This window comes from Gopherus flavomarginatus, chromosome 1 (assembly GCF_025201925.1).
Source record: "Gopherus flavomarginatus isolate rGopFla2 chromosome 1, rGopFla2.mat.asm, whole genome shotgun sequence".
Lineage (NCBI taxonomy): Eukaryota > Metazoa > Chordata > Testudines > Testudinidae > Gopherus > Gopherus flavomarginatus.
In genome coordinates this window covers 57,312,143-57,330,937 of record NC_066617.1, presented here as the reverse complement: position 1 = coordinate 57,330,937, position 18,795 = coordinate 57,312,143, and the positions used below count along the sequence as shown (strand labels likewise).

Below are 18,795 nucleotides of genomic sequence, written 5' to 3'. Positions count from 1 at the left end.
GTACCAGCAGAGAACAAAAGAGGACTCAAGCATCATTGGAGAAATAATCTGAGGGAGGTGACCAGGCAGTTTGTGTCAGTTATTCCTGCTGTCTGAATAAAATGGAAGCTTCTGTTGTGGCTTTGATAGCCTAGCACAGGTAGAGTAGTTCCCCTGAAAGGCGAAATGTAGGTTATAGGATACACAACTGCTGAAAATTGCAGTATTTTTTTACTCCTCCCCTACACAGTTACAGAAAAATGTCCTTAATTAGAGTTTTTACAGTGAGTTGAAACAGAAATTCCAAAGCCGAATTAAAAAAAAATACTTGGAACTTTCAAAAGCTTCATTGAAACACCTGTGTCATATCTGGTGGTGTTATTTTAATGATACTTCCAATAAGAAATAAGCCATGACACAATCAAGCTAGAAACATCAGATCTTGAGTCACAGACTCTCAACACTGTAAGAGTATGAAGGTTTTCCTCGTCTATTGCCACAAGCCCAGAAGTCTGGAGAACCAAGAAAAATCAGGAAAAAAATTATAGAACTTGCAAAACAAGAGCAATGGAAGCCTCCTGTTCCTGGTATCTCTGACTGCAGCTTTGATCTTGTCCTGATGTATACCATCAGGCTGACAATATGACTACTCCTTTGCTCATTATTTCACCAAGAAATAACTACTGTAGTTGTGATCTGTTCATATTTCACACTGGATCGACTGGAGATTATTTTCTATTTCACTGTACAAAGGTTAAGACGACTCTTTTCTGACAGACTCCTACTTTCTTTGTTGGAAATGCAGAACTCCCAGCAGTTTCAAGAATGGAAAAAGGAACAAAAATTTGCAAAATGACCACCAGTTTCATTGACAGATGTGCTACTTCTCCAATTGCCAAATTTAGTGATATTAATTCAAACCCATTGAGATGCTGAATTTGCCTCTCAAGAGGCACTTAGCATCTCACCAGATAAAGCCCTTAAATCTGATACTGCCTCTTGAAATCAGTGGGATTGCACAAGGTGTACATCAGAGAAAAACGTGGCTCCTTTTAATCAGCTTTAGAAAATGGATCTCTTGGTAATAAATCTGTTGAAATGGGAAACATTACTGATCACAGCTGTTCTTCTTGGTTAACCCTTGACTTTGGTGATGCTCCAAAAATATTTCACAATAGAACCTTTCTGTTATTAAAGCTGAGAAAATGGTGTTCACACCATTTTCCCCTAAGCAAACCAATAAAAAGCCACTGGGTTTTTAACTCTCCTGTTAAATTCAAAAGACAGCTTTTACATCTTGAGTAACATTAATACATTTATTTAATTATAATTTATTTTTCATTCTTAAAAAGGACAAAGCATGGTCCTGCTCTACTAAATTAAAAAAAATAAGATAAAGAGTAACTAAAACAAATTCAAAATTCATCAGTATTAAGTAATATTAAGTTTCCTGAAGTATAAAGAAACAACAAATATGTCTATCTAAACTTTAATTATGAACCTTGCATTTTAAAGCACATGATACATTAGTTAGTTTTGTTGACAACAGTTTGAAACTGAAGGTCCCAGTTTACACAGTTGTGTAAAACAATAAAAATCTGGAATTACCAGATCAGCATGTGAGATGATGTAATATAGCTCATCTGTGTTACAGATTTAAAAAAAAAAAGTGGTTTTACCTTCCAAATAGTTTTCATCCAAAAATTACACAGTTTTGCTCCTTATATCACACATTAGAAAAGCAAAAGGCAATCATGCATTTGGCAAAAGATTTAGTTGTGGTTGTACATTATATAAAATGAGTCATACTGCATAAAAACCAAAACAAAATAAAACAATCTTTTGTACAGAAGGCTTACAGAGTATTAGTTTCTGTTACGCATGAAAGCAGCTCATTTTTCTTTCAAATAACTATACAGTTTATTAAATTCAGGAGAGCTCTTATAACTTTTGACATTCCTCTATAGGGAAATTATCACTTTCACCTATTTAAAAAATTTCATCTTGGAACAAAGAATTAAAATTAAAATAAAACAGTATTATTGATATTTCTTAATGAAGACTCTAAACTTCTACAGGTACATATATAGTACAAAATCATACAAATTAAAGAAAGGGGTGTAAAGTATTGATAGGCCTATTCTTGCTTCATGTAAATAGTATTATTATGGACCTCTACAGTATCAGTTCTAAAAAGATAAACTCTATCTCTAAATAGCTAGCAAGGTTGTGCTAATAAAATATGATTCAAAGCTTATAATTCTTGAAGCATCAAACATTGCACTATTACTTGAGCCAGCTGATTCAATATCACCGTGTTTCTTCAACATTCACACTCAGACTAAGTTCTCAGCACACCATGGAAAAAGAAAGAAAAATGCACTTCTTTAACAACTTTAAAAAAACCCACTGAAACAGTGTAGATACAGTCAGAGCAAAAACATTCTCTGTCTCCTACTAGATTTCCAGTTTTGCAAAAGTCATAGTTGACATTTAGAATCAGACCAGCTGGGATCTGCTTTTCATTTAACATCTTCATATCTTTCAGTATCACACAGAGAAATAGTCTAAGAACTTTTAAACTCTTATTTACAGCACTAGAAATAGTAGAATAATATCAAGTTATTGAAAAGAGAGCATATTCTTCCAACTGCAGGGCTTCACTAAAGAAAAGTAAAAACTTGAATCTGCAGCATAAAAAAGTAATCAGAATAATTTTTTGTTACTGTGCTACATTCTTTTTGCCATTTTACTGTATATGTTTGAGCTTATTATTATAAATGTTTTAAAACACAACTTAAGCATTCTATTGTTTGTTGTTCCGGTGGCTGATCCTATACCGGACTCCATTTTCAAACTTTTAACATGCTGTTCCAATATCTTGAGGGAGGAGGGGCAATTATGCTGCTTGTATGAAAGCCAGTATTTCACACTCAAAATCAGCAATGATTGAATTATTTAAACAATAATTCCTGAACTGAGTAAAAGAAATGGTATCAAGTTGCAAATGCTATCACTGATGTTTTTTGCATGATAAAATTGCAATAATCTATTACTAATTAAGAAAATCACAATTTGTTTGAGGAGCTTTTTTTTTTTTTTTTAAATATTGCGTTATAGGAAGTAAAGGGCTCGAAAATCCTTATAATTCAATTTTGTTGGTAATATTCAAAATCAAACTCCCCAAATGCATCTAAAAATAAAAATTCCTTGTAATGGAACCTAGTTTCAAATGCTCCCAAAGTATATTCAATTGCTTCAAAAAAAAAAAAAAGCTCTAAAAATGAATTCAATGTTTTTGCTTTGACTGTATCCCTAAAAACCTAAAATCTCAAAAATGATAGTAGGGCCATTCAAAAATATGCAGTACACAAAACATATAGGATAGTACAGACAGACATAATTACTCTTATATTTACCACACACAATCAACATTTCAATCTCTATTATATTTCACAATTTGTTATTCAAGTTAAAGCACCTATGTATGGTGATTTTACTTTCACTGTACAGCCTATGTTATTGGATTTTAACACTTTAACTTGCCCATTGGACCAAATCATGCAACTGTCACAAATCAGCATAAGTGTTTCATAAGGCATATTGGAACAAGTTAAAAATCATTTCTTATCCTTTCAAAAGTTGATTCGCTTGATGGAGGAGTTCCTGGATGCCTCAGTCCTCTTAAAGTTCATAGTAAATCAGTAGGGTAATTTTTTGAAGTGTAATTTATTTGGCTTAAGATGGTGCCAGGAGTCAAAATGAATAGTAGTCCTCATAGGTTTGAAGGGTGTCCTTTAAACTGGGCTGAGGACAAGATAAATCCGGAGACATTCAGAATTCTAAGTAGGCAAGGACACCAATGGCAGGCAGCAATAAGCCAAGAAGACCAGGTGATACTCCAGCAGCACCTACAAATAAAAGAGATAATGCATGTTTGTTTTTACATGAATGATCATCACAAATTTAGATGCAGGCAATGATTCAAGGTGAAAGATCTTGAAAACCAGCTGGTGCATCACAAAGTGGCTTCTACCTGTATGGACAATTTGAAATTGATAAAAGTCACCATAATATTACTAAGGTCTTGCTCTTTCATTCTGTGTGAGCTGTTTATTCAGCATGTTTATATAATCAGTGAGGCCATTAAGATCACATCGGTGTATTTGGTTTGGATGGTCCAGCAAGCCAGGAGGCTATACCAGGAGGCAAAAGGTCAAAATAAATATTTAAACACATGAACACAAAATGAGCAGAGACTTTGAAATGTGATGAAGCAAAGAGATACTTCCAGAAATGTTAATGTTGTTATGATCAGTAATAACCTAAGAGCTGTCACAGACCCTGGGCCATTTGTTTACCTGCTGGATTATGAAGTCCAGATGGCTAATCTCTAACAGTACAGCATTTGTGCGTATATTTCTCTTAAAAAAATCACATGGTCTCTTTTAAATAAATATTTCAGGACAAAAATATTCAGTGACAGTTTACAATCTTTGTGTGATTTTGCTTTGAAATAACACGCATAAAAATGACACTATGTGCAATTACTTTTGTTGTCTCGGTCCAGCTTCCTGTAAACAAACATCTATTTTATTAAGCCACAAATGGATCTGTCTGGCAACCTTGCTCTCAATCTGGGGAGGAATGAATGGTAATGAAGAACAAGCTATCATCTCATCCCTTGAGATGGTTCCTGTAGATCAGGATTGAGGTAGATTAGTTGGGCAGTGTGAAAGAAGGTTGCACTGCTGTCGTGGGTGGTGTACTTCAGCTACGGAGAGAAGATTTAAGGTGGATCCAGTGGTGTCAGTCCCTATCTATCTAGATTTTTATTCTGTGCTCATCTCCATTGTATTTTAGCACCTAATCTAGTATCTCTCTCTATGCTTTCATTACGTTCTAAACAAACCTAAAAGGAGAGGTTACTCACCCCATGCAGTAACGAATTTTTTGAGATGTGTGTCTCTAAGGATGTTTCACTTCAGGTGGGCATGTGTTCCATGATCCTTTGATTGGAGATTTTAGATAGCAGTGCCCATTCGGCCCAACATACACTCTACTCTGCCTTGTGCTCAGCAATGTGGCTATTTAGAGCTGCATGGGTGACCCCCCTCAGTTCCCTGCCTACTGAAATGCTCCACAGCAGAGCAGGGCACCCATACAGACATACATCTTGAAGAACTACACTTACTGCATAGGGCGAGTAACCTCTCCTTCGAGTTTTATCCCTATGAGTGCTCCTTTTCAGGTGACTACTGAACATTACCCTCTAAGGATGGGGGAGGAGGTGCTTCATAGTCAATCCAAAATGGAAGACAATACAGTAGAGCCAAACATAGCATCAGAAGCTGAGTCATGAATTATTGCATAATGTTTAGAAAAGATGAGTATGGAGGTCCCAGTTGTGGCTCTATTTATTTCAGCAATGGGAACATTCTTAAGAAAGTCTACTGAAGTAGAAAGATCTTATTGAATGGGTTAGTATTCTTGAATGAGGTTAGAGATCATGAGACTCATAACAAAAGATAATGCAATCAGATGTCCATCTAGAGAGAATTTGCTTGGAAATTGGAGATCTCTTAGATCCGGCCACAATAGACGCAAACAATATGCCAGATTTTCTAAATGGCTTAGTTCTGGCCAACTAAAAGTCTAATGACATTCTGACATTGAGTGTATGTAATACTGCATTCTCCTTATTCAGGTGTAGTTTAGGACAGAAAACTGGAAGATCAATAGACTGATTAACGTGGAAATCAGAGGACACCTTCCGTAATAATTTGGGATGTGGTTGCAATGTGACCTGTCCTTGAAAAATAATGTAAAGTGGGGATATGCCATCAGAGCCCTTATCTCCCCAATGTAGAGCAAAAGTAATCGCTACCAGGAAGGCTGTTTTCATAGATAAGTCAAGAAGGGAACAGGTCACCAGTGGCTCAAAGGGAGGTCTCATAAGGCATCTAAGCACCAACTTGTGGTCCCAAACATGGACATGTGACTCATCAAAAAATATTCCCCAGCCCCTTGAGAACTCTCACTATCATCTGACCACCTGTCAAGCAGATCTGGGGGTACTCACTCCTCCTTGATGGTTGACATAAAACATGCATGACATACTGTCTGTCATGATCTTCACATATTTCCCCCTGATCAATGCCATAAAATGAAGATTGTCATTGCTGACCATTCTGAGTTCCAGCAAGGTGATGTGCAGAAAGCTCTCATGAGATGACCACTTGCCTTGAGCAGTGTATCAAGATGGGCTTACCATCCCAACAGAGATGCCTCTGTTATCATCATCATCATCATTAGGAATGGTTGAGTGAAGGAGATTCCTGCACAAATGTGGTGAGGGTCTTTCCAGTAGGAAGAGTAGGAACTGAGAGTAGTTTGTACAAGCTGTGTTTGCCTGCCAAATAAACAGTTCTGCAGCTCACCTGCAACCTTGTACGATTGATCACTAAAGGCCCAGTTGCCATCTGCCCCAACAACTGATGACAGTTTTTAACCAATGTCTGAGGGCTGATTTGGACTATACAGACTAAATTCAATAGGGTTGTAAACCTCCGTATTGGGAGGAAGGCTTTGGTGGCTACCGCATTGAGACAGATTCCTACGAATACCAAGCTTTGGACTGGGGTGGGTGGACGGACTTGTGAATGTCTGGCTGAGAAAGAGTTCTGTGGCCTTCTGAGGGGCCACTTAGGTCTCACTGTAGGAGCAAACCTTTAGCAGACAATCCTCAAGGTATATTGGGATTCCTTCTCTGTGAAGGTAAGCTGCTACCACTGACAGAACTTCGAAAACACTCTGGGAGCAGAAGAGGATCCAAAAGGAATCACACTGTATTGAAAGTGGTTTTGACCTAGAGTGAAATGCAGGGACCTTCTGTGGGAGAGGTGGGTCGCCATATAGAAACATGCATCTTGTAGGTTGAGAGCCGAGAACCAATCCCCTAGATCAAATGATGGTATTATTGCTGCAAGTGTTACCATTTTGAACTTCTGTATCTTCACAAACCTGTTGAGGAGCCTTAGAGCTAGAATGGGTCTCCACTCGCTGTTCTTTTTTAGAACCAGGAAATACCAGGAATAAATCTCATTCCCAACTGATTCTGTACTGCTAAGGTTCAGGAGGGACTCTGCTTCCTGCTTTAGAAGGCATTTATGAAAGGAATCCCTGAAGAGGGAAAGGGAAGAGGGGTTGGATGGAGGGAGGGAAGCAAAGTGGATGGAGTATCCTGCTGATATGATCTCCAAAACCCTATGTCCATAGTGATATGCTCCCAAGCTTGTCAGAAGTGAGAAATGTCTTCCTTGCTTTGGGAACTGGCTGTGAACCATTGCATTTGTTAAGGCAAAAGGGGAGAGGGTAACTTAAACACTCAATAACCCCAACAAAATTGGTGTTTTGGCAATGAGGGCTGCAAGACTGATGTCTGTGTATCAGATGTTCTCATTTTCTGAAAACTCTGCCTCTTTTGCTGGGGTTCATAAGGTCTCTGGGAGCCAAAGAATTGAGCAGAACAAGATCTCTGTGCTGTCTGGGACTTACTAGATTTCCTTTTATGTGCAGGCATGTAAATTCCCAGAGTCTGCAAAGTGGCCCTGGAGTCTTTTAATATATGCAGAGACTCATCTGTATTTTCTGCAAACAATTTTAAGCCATCAAAGGGAAGGTCATCAACTGTATTTTGAATCTCCCTCAGAAATCCTGACAGCTGGAGCCAGGAGGCCCTTCTCGTGACTACAGCCATAGAAATAGAGCAAGCAGCTGTGTCAGGGACATCCAGAGAGGACTGCAGAGATGTCCTGGTGAGGAGCTGACTCTCTATCATGATTGCCTGGAATTGGTTCTCTGCTCTGGTGGTAAATGCTCAATAAATAAATAGAACTTTGAGTAGTGGGCATGATTATATTTCACCATCAATGCCTAATAGTCAGAGATCCTAAACTGCAGTGTCTCTCACAAATATAATTTGCGAGCAAATAAATTGAGACACTTCTGATCTTTATCATATGGCATTGATTAGCATGGTGCTGCCTTACATATTCATTTACAGCTTTCACATCTATGGTGTTGGAAGAGGGCTCAGAAAACAAACTCCTAATCTTTAGTTGGAACGTACTATTTATTATCAGCCCTTTTACGGGTGGATGGTATTGTCGCTGGGGTATGCCAGATTACTTTTGCAGGATTCAGCAGCACCTCATTAATAGGTAGTACAATTTGGAAATATGATGATGTATGCAGAATATCAAGCCTTTTATGTTGTAACACCTTAACTTCCCTGAGTGGAATTTGTAAGGAGTCCACTATCCTTTTAATGAGGTCCTGGAACCGTTTGAAGTTGTCTGCCAGGGATGGTGGGAGAGGCATGACTGCTTCATCTGGGGATGAAGAAGAGATGTTGTTTGATGGGATGACCTCTTTGACTACTCTTGCCTCCTGTTTTCAAAGGTATTTTCTTTTGGAGAAGGCCTTTTTTTGAGAGAGAGCATGCAGGGGGAATTGTCTACCCTTATCATGGTGATGAGTGACGCTAGGGTCCTAGAGAATTGTTGGCACTAAACCGCCCATGGATCCCAGTACTTCCAATGAGATGGGCCATATGGTATAGGTGAGGGCACCCAAGAATGCTCATAGCAGTAGGATGGAGCTTGAGAGTGTCTTTCACGAATAAGTTCCATCTTCATCTGATAGTGAGTAGAGGAGCCCTGAACTGAAAATTTGTGAGACTAATGAGAAATCACCATCACTACTGTCATCTTCAACATCACTTTGTAGAGGTGGAGCACCAGGAGAAAAAGATGGTAGCTCTGTCAGTATCAGCTGAATGTCTGGAGACCTAGAGGTCCTCGGTACCAAGAATGGATCGGTACCAAACAAAGGAGAGTCAGGCTTCTCTGTTATTGCAAGATCTCATGAAAATGTAAACTTCTGAGGTACCAACAGGTTGTCGATACTGAGGTGGCAGCCTGACAAAAGCCTGTGGCAGATGGAGCAGGCAGTACTGTAGGCTTTATGCTCCTTGAGGAGAATCTATTAGCTGCTAGCCTGGTCTTCTGCAGTACCGAAATGTTAGGTACCGAGTGCCTGGCTGATTCTACTGGTACAAGCTTAGAAGAGGTAGTCCTCTTATCTTTGTTGATTTGATCCCCCGATAGTAATGAAGATCCTCTTAAGACAGAACCCTTAGATTCTTTGGGTTTACTAATGCTCACAGTACCTGAGAAAACTGCAGCCTCAGGGGTACCAGGATGGGGATCAGCAGGTGCTGAAGCAATTGTCTCAATCAGTGATGGCGGTTTCCTTGAGATTCCCTATCTAGAGAACCTAAGCTCCAGTTCCCAGAATCTTTTTGAGAGAATTCTGGAGTCTTCCTCTTAGAAGTTGTACAGGAGTATTGAGCTGAGTTGACAGTTGACTTGTTTGGAGACTGGTGTACAGTGATAGGGGGGGAGGGGAATCCCCTGGTCTGGGTCAGAAGACAGACAGAGGGAGCTCTCCATCATAAGGAGGCATGTTTTAATCTCCCAGTTTTTTCTGGATCTCTATTTTATGGTCAGGCAAAAGTTACACTTCTGGAGGACAGGTGACTCCCTGGAGCAATGGACAGCCCAAGAATGCCAGTCACTCCCTGGGTAAACCTCCTGGAACAAAGGGCAGTGTTTAAAACCAGAGAGCTGGGCATATCTTCCCAGTAATCTAAAGTCCTTACAACGTTTTTAAACTATTAACTATAACTAACTACCACTATTGTAACTAGTTAAGCTAAATAAAACTATGAGAAAAACTGCAGTTGAGGAAAGGTCAGTTTGGACACTGCTGAGGCTACATCTCAGGCTGAGGCGGTTGAGAAGGAACTGAGGGTGGTTTGCCTGTGCAGCTCTATCTAGTTATGGTGCAGAGTATGAGGTGGAATAGAGCACAAGCGGAGGTCAAACAGGCACCATTGCTTAAAATCTCGGACTGATGGCACATGAGGCACATACGCATCTGAAGTGGAGCACCCACAAGGACATTACTCGAAGAAGAAAAATGATTTTGTAACACAATTCTGTTACAGCTGCTTCTGCTCACATTCTTTCTAATAAAGTTTCTTCTGAATAGTGTGACCAACCACAGATGGAGTAAAATGGCTTGTAAAGTTCAATCTCCTTAAACAGAGTCCTTGAGGAGTTTCTGGGGTCTACTTGTTGGAAAGAACTTTCTTTGCCAAAAGGATCATGTAGTTGATTGAGGAAGAAACGAAGGAGCTGAAGGATGGGACAAGGAAACCATAAACCATAAAGCAAAGATTCAGCAGGTAGTTCTATTCCATAAGTAGCAGCAAAGAATATTAAAGTCAAATATCAAGTGTTTTTTTATTCAAAGATTTTACAACAAGAAAGGACCGTTATGATCACCTAGTCTGACCTCTTATATAACATAGGCTGTAGGATTACACCAAGTGGGTTCTGCATCAAGCCCATAAATTTGTACTTAAGGATGTGGAAGACACAATCTTTCAGTCACAATATTCAACATCTTTCAGTAAGTAAAGAGGCTGAGCCTGCATTTCATGTGCATTCAAAATCTCCCATTAGCAAATGCTGTCCTGATCAGATGTCTGAAGCCAACAGGAGTTCGTAGGTGAAACCAGGATTGGGATCAAGACAAGTTAAAATAAATGCCTGGAAGTTGAATTGAGACATTTATTACTGCACTCTGGAAAAATAAGGAAACCAGCTGAAAATGAAGTTGGATGGACTTGTGGCTAAGGAGTAAGGCAATCCGAGTTCCATTGCCAGTCTACCAGACTCCCTGCATGCCCTTGTACAAGTCATCTAATTGATCTTGGCTTCAGTTCTCTAACTGTGAAATGGGGACCATGATATTTTCCAATCTAGAGAATAATTTCATTAATATATAGGAAATACTCAGATATTATGATGATGAGCACAGGCACTGACTTTGTCCTTTCCCAAGGGATGCTTGATCCCTGCTCCTCCTGGGCCCCACCCCACTCCCTTCCCCAACCCACCACTCCCACCCTGCCCCCCCCCCAAGTGCATCCTGCACACTGCTAAACAGCTGATCTGCAGTGGGTAGCAGGTGCTGGGAGGGAGGGGAAGGTGCTGACCAGTGAGGCTGACAGAGGGTGGGAGGCATTGGGGTGGGGTGGGGGAGGAGCTGGTAGGGCGGCTGCTGGTGGGTGTTGAGTACCCACTATTTTTTTCCCATGAGCGCTCCAGCCCCGGAGCACTCATGGAGTCTGTGCCTTTGATGATGAGCATCATAGGAAGGCCTGTAAAATCAAAATCTCTCTCTGTAAGATACTACAAGTAAATGAGGGTCAACTCCCCCCACCCCCAAAGTTCATCATGTTGAACATGCACACACAGAGAGTTCAATACTCAGTAAGTTCAAGATTTCTGTATAAATCACGTGAGAAAACTAGTTATTTTGAAGCGATTAACAAAAGTTCTTTTTTTTTTAAACTTATTTCTGCTTTTTGGTAGGTTTTTCCCTTTATGCCCCTGACTGAGCTAAATATTGTGAGCCAGATTTTTTCCGGGCTACATCCTGCTCTGAGAGGCTATGTGTCAGCTGAGAATGAGAAGAATGGAGCTTTGTCCTCACTACAACAAACCAGCCATGCAGCAAAAGCCTCACCCAAATGATTACACAGCACTATCCACCATCTTTGCAGAGATTTTTTTACCGTTTAGCAATACAACTTACTTACAACTTGCTGTAGTGATTCCTTTGAATTCTACATGTACACAGTATCTGAAAAATCAATACATAGCTCATCACTCTCCTTGTACTCATATTAAGTAATGAATTTATGGAAAGCACTATGCTAGACTTTAAATACAGCTGCTTACAAATAGGCAGAGACTGAAAAATGAACAACTTATTTCATCCCTAGTGCGTGTGCGCCGTGCCATCTTCACTGTTTACTAGCTTAATCTTGAAAATCTTTGAACAAACACGTCCAGATCCTCTATATCAAACAAGATTGCAAATGGCATTATCTGGGCACACCAGACTGTCAGTATTTAATGTTGTCAAACCAATATCATTTGTACACTTGGCAGCTGAGCAAGATGTTTTGACTTTGAGGTCCAGGAGTATAAAAAGATTAAGCTATTTAGTAAACAAAGTTCAGGCATATTTGAGATAAAACAGTTTTGATATAGTCTGCACATATTGTGTTATCAAAAAACTTGCATCAACACAAAAAGTGTTTGGAGGGATTTCAGCAACAATTTGTGTGACCGCTCAATGAAGTAACGATTATTTTTTCTGATATGTTTCCGATATCCAACCATCATGAAATCAGCTGTCAGGTAAACTGAGGATGAACAGCAGGAGATCCAACAGTGCTTCCTTCATAAGCTCAGCGCATGAACACTACAAACTTGTCTTTCCACAGAAAGTTCGGTATCCAACCAATTGAAAGACAAAGGGAAGAGATGAATGCATTTTGGCCTTTGTGCAGTTCAGAAATGATTTGCATTATGGGAATAACCCTGATTGGTTTGCACCTCATTGGGATTATTTATCACTTGGACACATATAAGCAACTTGTTGTAATCACTTTCCACATATGCTAGAGTGATGGACCTTAGCAAACAAACAGTAATAATAAATGTGGGCTACAGAGAAATAATTTTAGAGTTGTATGTGGGAATATCCACACAAAATGGATTTTAAATTTGCAGGAACAGTTCAGTTGGAATTGTATTCAGCTGGAAATTCCTGTACAACCATCCAATCTGGGAACAGATGCTATATCATGTGACTTAAGGCAAGTCTACACAGGAACTGGGAGGGGTAATTCCCAGCTCAGGTAGGCATATGTGCATTAGCTCTGCTCCAGCTAGTGCCTAAAAATATCAGCGTGGCCATGGTGGCATGGGCAGCAGCAGCTTGGTAAAGTATATACCCAGGAATTGGATAGCCAGAGCAGCTGCAATGTCCATACTGCTAGTTTTAGCTGCTAGCTTGAGTAGAGCTAGTGCATGTCCATCTACTTGCACTGTGTATCAAACCTCCCAGTTGCTATGTAGACATACCCTTAGGTGGACTGTCAAAATTAAGCAACACAGCTCAATTTTTGATTGTTTACAAACAATGCAGAGTAAAACATATGAATATTTTGCAAAGAAAAAAAAAGTTACAATCTGAAATAAACTACTCGATGAGAAGTACTCCCAGTGGGCAATATTCCACACAATTCACTTGGGGTTAAATTTACCCAAGCGCAGCAGGCTCAAAAATATATTAGGCACCACTTCAGTGCTACCATGTAAGCTCTGTGCAGTAAGGTTACTCTTAAATCCAGACATGACACTAACAGAACATTGTGAGGAAAGTTATCACATTAAGCAGACTTCTGTCTTTTTTGTTGGACTACTGATGCTGATGTCAGGAGGTACATGCTGGATTAGCCCTCCAGGCAGGCCTGTGGGTGCAATCCTGTAGTCCTTACTCATATACAACATCCTTGAGATTAATGCAAGCTTTGCCTGAGTAAGGACTGCAGGTTTTACAGCTGTAGGCCAATGCTGATGTAAGTCTGACCTGCCAGTCTTAGCAACTGTTTTAAAAATGAGAGAAGCATTGACATATATTTAATACAGAACACTGCTCTATGCTGTGTAACTTGCCATTGCTGATATGATAATTCATCCATTTATTTCCTCCTTGGAAAAACAAAATGGTTGATTTTACAGTTGAAAGATGTACATACGTAGAGTAAGAGGTTTTAAATAGTTGCTTGTATATGCATTTGATTACCTTTGCCATATAGATACAAGGACATGCAAACTAGCCATATTATGGACAAACTAGGCAGTACCATTAGCACACATGCTACAGAGTGCTACTGCAGTGGTAAAATCTGACCCTTTAGCATCTGACTTAATTTAAAATATGAATGACTGTAGACAAATATTTATTTAAGTATTTGTGAATATGTGCAAACAAATGTATGAATTTATATAAAAGGAGGATTTTTGCACTCTCCGTAAAGGCTGGCCATGTATGAACTTGGTATTTCCTTTCTCTGACTTGGGACCCATTTAGAAATAACACAGATGATTCGTATTAACATTATTTATGACTCCAAGTGAAGCCCTATTCCAGTACCACGCTATCTGTAACCCTATCCCATCAATCGCAAGTACATACCACACTGAACACACAGAATGGCAAACTGCAGCCACAGAAGGAGCGGCCAAGCCGAGTCAGCACGCCAGTCATGAGGCCTAAAGACCACCAGTCTGAAATGAAAGTATCTTTCTGTTTGAGGGTTTGGCATCAAGGTATCTAATTTACTGCAAATAAACATTGTATGGCTGTGTGTGTTATATTCAATTTTCCTACTGGCCCTGAGCATGAGTGTCCTCTATATATATCTGGGAAGAATTACAGATTTGGCTGGATTACTATAAAAACGAAGCTCAGCTGTGGAAATCTTGAATTCTTTTAAACCTAGCATTAGCTTCTCTACAGTGGATAAGGAAATATCTAGAATGCACTTTACCTATGTACAGGATTTTGTTTCTATGATGCATGTGCTGCACTTGGTTAATCCATTTTTTGCATTCTGCTTTCAGGAGTCTGAAAGCCACAAACCACACACCGTCAATACTGTTAAGCATTTTCCCTCAAAAAGTTATATGTCCGAGTAAACTAAGGAAATACTGGTAGTTTTGGATACATTTTTCTCCAGTGGGAGCCATGTGTGTTAGATGAACTCCAGGTAAAATCCCACATATCTGTGGTTTTATCCTCCTTGCATCTTACATTCCCTGCTTCAGCACTGGCCATCCACTTGAAGCAGAGAAAGACCAGAGAGAAGTCCTCCACACTTCTGGCCTAACGCTGGCTTTGTGAGGACAGAAATAGCAGAAGGTCCCAAAAATGGCTTGTAAATCAATTTTCCATTCTTCATATACTATATTACTAGCAACTTCAGACATTCAATATTTTACCACTTAAATATAAAAATAACAAATCTAATGTGTATCAAAACATCTAAGACATCTATATATTACTCTAAATTGTGTAACAATTATTTTCTTTAGACTCTGATTATTAAATCTGATATTATTGCCCCTTCTTCTGACATCAGTGTCCCCCTCTGTTGAGTGGTAGCTGAATTCTGGGGTCTTGTAGCTCTAGTGGAAGAGAAATCCGTGACCTAGAATCTGGGTATGCTCTACGAGTAACCTCCTTTATTTAAACATATACACCAGTCCTGGAACAGAGGCAGTCACTAACAGCATGCAGATAATCCACTCTTTCAGAAATCTCAATCCACATACCAGTGCCCAAATCACAGGAAGCAGGGCTGGCTCCAGCTTTTTTGCTGCCTCAAGCGGCAAAGAAAAAAAGGGAAAACCAGACTGAGCTGCCACCGAAGTGCTGCCAAAGAGGAAGTGAGGGACTGAAGGACCCGCCGCCAAATTGCCACTGGAGACCCGAACATGCCGCCCCAGTAACAGACGGAGTGCCGCTCCGTTCTATTGGCCACCCCATACACCTGCTTCCTTCGTTGGTGCCTGGAGCCGGCTCTGACAAGCAGACAGAGTACTGTCCCATGAATTGCCTCTACTGTAGAGAATAAAGCAGAGAGCAAACTTTTTGCTACCTGCTACAGCTTCTTTCAAAGGAAGACGGTATAACAGAACTAATACTGCATTTCTTCAAAAAGTAAGAATGTGAGCAAGTTTTAAGAACTTGTAAGACTATGTGCTATACCACTAGTTGGTGACTCTTGACATAATGTTTTACAATTTTACAGCATTTTCCATTCAAGGATTCCAAAGCATTCTATGTATTTTGAACACAGGATAGAAAAGTAGTTTTATACTTATTTTACAGATTCACAACCTAAGCCATAGAAAGGGTCAGTGAGTTGCCCATGTTACACTATTACTCAATGCCTGAGCTGGAAAGAGATTCCACAAGTCCTAACTTCCTGTTCTTCTAAAACCAATGAAGAAATATTAGCTCTGAAAGCAAATTGCAGGCTAATTTCTTACCATATAGATGTTAAACTACCAATATGTTAGTTATTGATCTCCGATGTAATTAATCCATATTGTAAAGTTCCTCTTCACAAAAGAGTTTCTTTTTTCTAAGGCTTGGTCTACACTACAGAGCTGTCTTATGTCGACCTAACTATGTCAGTGTCTGTACTACAGCTTTGCTCCCACCAATGCAAGTTCCTTACTACACCGACATAATAACTCCACCTCCATGAGAGGTGTATGGCTTATGTAGGTGTAGTTAGAGCAACACAGGGTATGTCTACACTACGGATTATTCCAATTTTACAGAAACCGATTTTTAAAAACAGATTGTATAAAGTAGAGTGCACGTGGCCACACTAAGCACATTAATTTGGCGGTGTGTGTCCATGTACCGAGGCTAGTGTTGATTTCCAGAGCGTTGCACTGTGGGTAGCTATCCCATAGTTCCCGCAGTCTCCCCCGCCCATTGGAATTCTGGGTTGAGATCCCAGTGCCTGATGGGGCAAAAAACATTGTTGCGGGTGGTTCTGGGTACAGCCTCACCCCTGCCTCACCCCTCCAGCCGTGCAAGTAGCAGACAACTGTTCCGTGCCTTTTTCCCTGGGTGAACTGTGCAGAGGCCATAGCACAGCAAGCATGGACCCTGCTCAGCTCAAGACAGCAATCACGGACGTTGTAAACACTTCGTGCATTCTCATGCAGTCAATGCTGAACCAGGACTGCAAAACCAGTCGAGGAGGCGGTGGCTATGGCAGTGCGGCGATGAGAGTGATGAGGACATGGACACAGAATTCTCTCAAACTGTGGGCCCCTGCGCTTTGGAGATCATGCTGGTAATGGGGCAGGTTCTAGCCATTGAACACCGATTTGGGGCCCGGGAAACAAGCATAGACTGCTGGAACCGCATAGTGTTGCAAGGGTGGGACGATTCCCAGTGGCTGTGAAACTTTCGCATGCGTAAGGGCACTTTCATGGAACTTTGTGACTTGCTTTCCCCTGCCCTGAAACGCCATAATACCAAGATAAGAACATCCCTCACAGTTGAGAAGCGAGTGGCGATAGCCCTGTGGAAGCTTGCAACGCCAGACAGCTACTGGTCAGTTGGGAATCAATTTGGAGTGGGCAAATCTACTGTGGGGCTGCTGTGATGCAAGTAGCCAAAGCAATCACTGAGCTGCTGCTATGAAATGTTGTGACTCTGGGAAATGTGCAGGTCATAGTGGATGGCTTTGCTGCAATGGGATTCCCTAACTGTGGTGGGGCGATAGATGGAACCCATATCCCTATCTTGGTACTGGAGCACTAGGGCACCCAGTAAGTAAATCGCAGGGGGTACTTTTCCATGGTGCTGCAAACACTGGTGGATCACAAGGGACGTTTCACCAACATCCACGTGGGATGGCCAGGAAGGGTTCATGACACTCGCGTCTTCAGGAATTACTTCCCAGACCAGAAATTAACAGCTGGGGATGTTGAAATGCCTGTAGTTATCCTGGAGGACCCAGCCCACCCCTTGATGCCATGGCTCATGAAGCCATACACAGGCAGCCTGGGCAGTAATCAGGAGTTGTTCAACTACAGGCTGAGCAAGTGCAGAATGGTGGTAGAATGTGCATTTGGCCGTATAAAGGCGCGCTGGCGCACATTACTGAGTCACTCAGACCTCAGCCAAACCAATGCCCCCATTGTTATTGCTGCTTGCTGTGTGCGCCACAATCTCTGAGAGAGTAAGGGGGAGACCTTTATGGCGGGGTGGGAGGCTGAGGCAAATCACCTGGCCACTGATTACGCGCAGCCAGTCACCAGGGCGATTAGAAGAGCACACCAGGAAGCGGTGTGCATCAGAGAAGCTTTGAAAACCAGTTTCATCATGGGCCAGGGTACAGTGTAACTGTTGTGTTTGTTTCTCCTTGATGACACCCCCACCCTTGATTGACTAATTCCCTGTAAGCCACCCACCCTCCCCCTTCGATTACCGCTTGCTTCCTAAGGAAATAAAGTCATTCTCGTTTAAAAATCATGTATTCTTTATTAATTAATTATAAAAAGAAGGAGAAAACTGACATGGTAGCCCGGGTGAGGTTTGGGAGGAGGATAGGAGGGAAGGAAAAGGCCACTAAAAAAATTTCAAAATAATGACAGCCTTTTGGTTGGGCTGTACACTGAGGTGGAATGGGCGGATGCACGGAGCCTCCCCCCATGCATTCTTAGTTGTCTGGTGGGTGAGGAGGCTAAGGAACATGGTGAGGGGGTAGGTGGTTATACAGGGGCTGCAGCGGCACTCTGTGATCCTGCTGCTGTTCCTGAAGCTCCATCAGATGCCGGAGCATGTCCGTTTGATCACGCAGCAGCCCCAGCATTGCATCATGCCTCCTCTGATCTTCCTGCTGCCACCTCTCATCTCGAGCATCTCTTCTCTCCTCACGTTCACTGGCATCTTTCCTGTACTTTGATACCACGTCCTTCCACTCATTCAGCTGAGCTCTTTCATTGCGGGTCACTTCCCAGCTAGCCAAAAGTGAAAAAGCTCAGCGCCAATCACCCCTCCCCCCCACCCTGCTTGGCTAAATGCAGGGAAGGATTTCTTTTAAGCCACAGGCAAACAGCCCAACCATCTCTTTCCCCTTAATTAAATTCCCATATTTCAACCAGATTACCATGAATGATATCACTCTCCTGAGGATAACACAGCGAGAGAAAGAATGGATGTTGCCTGAATGCCAGCAAACACCGGGACCATACGCAGCTAGGCTTTGTCATGCAATGATACCAGATTACT

At 41.1% G+C, this 18,795-nt stretch overlaps 1 protein-coding gene across 2 annotated transcripts in view; it reads right to left on the bottom strand.

Annotated features, from left to right (window-relative positions):
* Positions 1-1,325: 1,325 nt before the first annotated feature.
* The window catches only part of CNTN1 (contactin 1), a 434,418-nt gene continuing 416,948 nt past the window's right edge, over positions 1,326-18,795 (bottom strand). The window contains exon 24 of one of the 2 annotated variants that reach the window (XM_050936109.1): positions 1,326-3,890. In XM_050936109.1, the coding sequence (XP_050792066.1) occupies positions 3,814-3,890 (77 nt within the window). In that variant the 3' untranslated portion in view covers positions 1,326-3,813. The remainder of the gene's footprint in view (positions 3,891-18,795) is intronic. The other variant, XR_007772052.1, reaches the window with a different exon arrangement.